This window comes from Carlito syrichta, unplaced genomic scaffold (genome assembly GCF_000164805.1).
Source record: "Carlito syrichta isolate Samal-C Ts95f unplaced genomic scaffold, Tarsius_syrichta-2.0.1 Scaffold311904, whole genome shotgun sequence".
Classification (NCBI taxonomy): Eukaryota; Metazoa; Chordata; class Mammalia; order Primates; family Tarsiidae; genus Carlito; species Carlito syrichta.
In genome coordinates this window covers 138,905-139,305 of record NW_007256000.1, presented here as the reverse complement: position 1 = coordinate 139,305, position 401 = coordinate 138,905, and the positions used below count along the sequence as shown (strand labels likewise).

At 68.6% G+C, this 401-nt stretch overlaps 1 protein-coding gene across 1 annotated transcript in view; it reads right to left on the bottom strand.

Moving 5' to 3' along the window:
- The window catches only part of PLCH2 (phospholipase C eta 2), a 25,804-nt gene that overhangs the window by 22,669 nt on the left and 2,734 nt on the right, over window positions 1–401 (bottom strand). Inside the window, exon 3 of the mRNA XM_021718186.1 lies at window positions 203–363. Within this exon, the coding sequence (XP_021573861.1) occupies window positions 203–363 (161 nt within the window). The remainder of the gene's footprint in view (window positions 1–202; window positions 364–401) is intronic.

The window sequence follows — 401 nt, the reverse complement described above, 5'->3', positions numbered from 1 at the left end:
AAGGCCCAGCTGCATCCCCCTGACACCCACCTCCGGCCTGCAGTCCCCTGGCATCCCCCGGCAGAGCTGGGCCGCCTCCCCTGCTACCCACCTCCAGGCTCCGTCCCCCACAGGCTCTGGGGCAACGGGTCAGGCGGCCTCCCCTGCCGCCCGCTCCCGGACCTGCAGCCCCCTGGCAGCCCCCACAGGCTGGCTGCCTTACCCTGAACATCTGCTTGACCCTCTGCCTGGGCAGGTTCACATTCAGCTTGTGTAGAAGCTGCTGGACCTCGCCAATGCTCAGGCTGCCATCCCCGTTCTTGTCCGCCTCGTCGAACGTCTGCTTCAGCCACTTTGGGGCCGAGTTAGGGCCAACGCAGGACACTGCCACCCCACCGCCCCACCCCTGCCCAGCCCCCTGA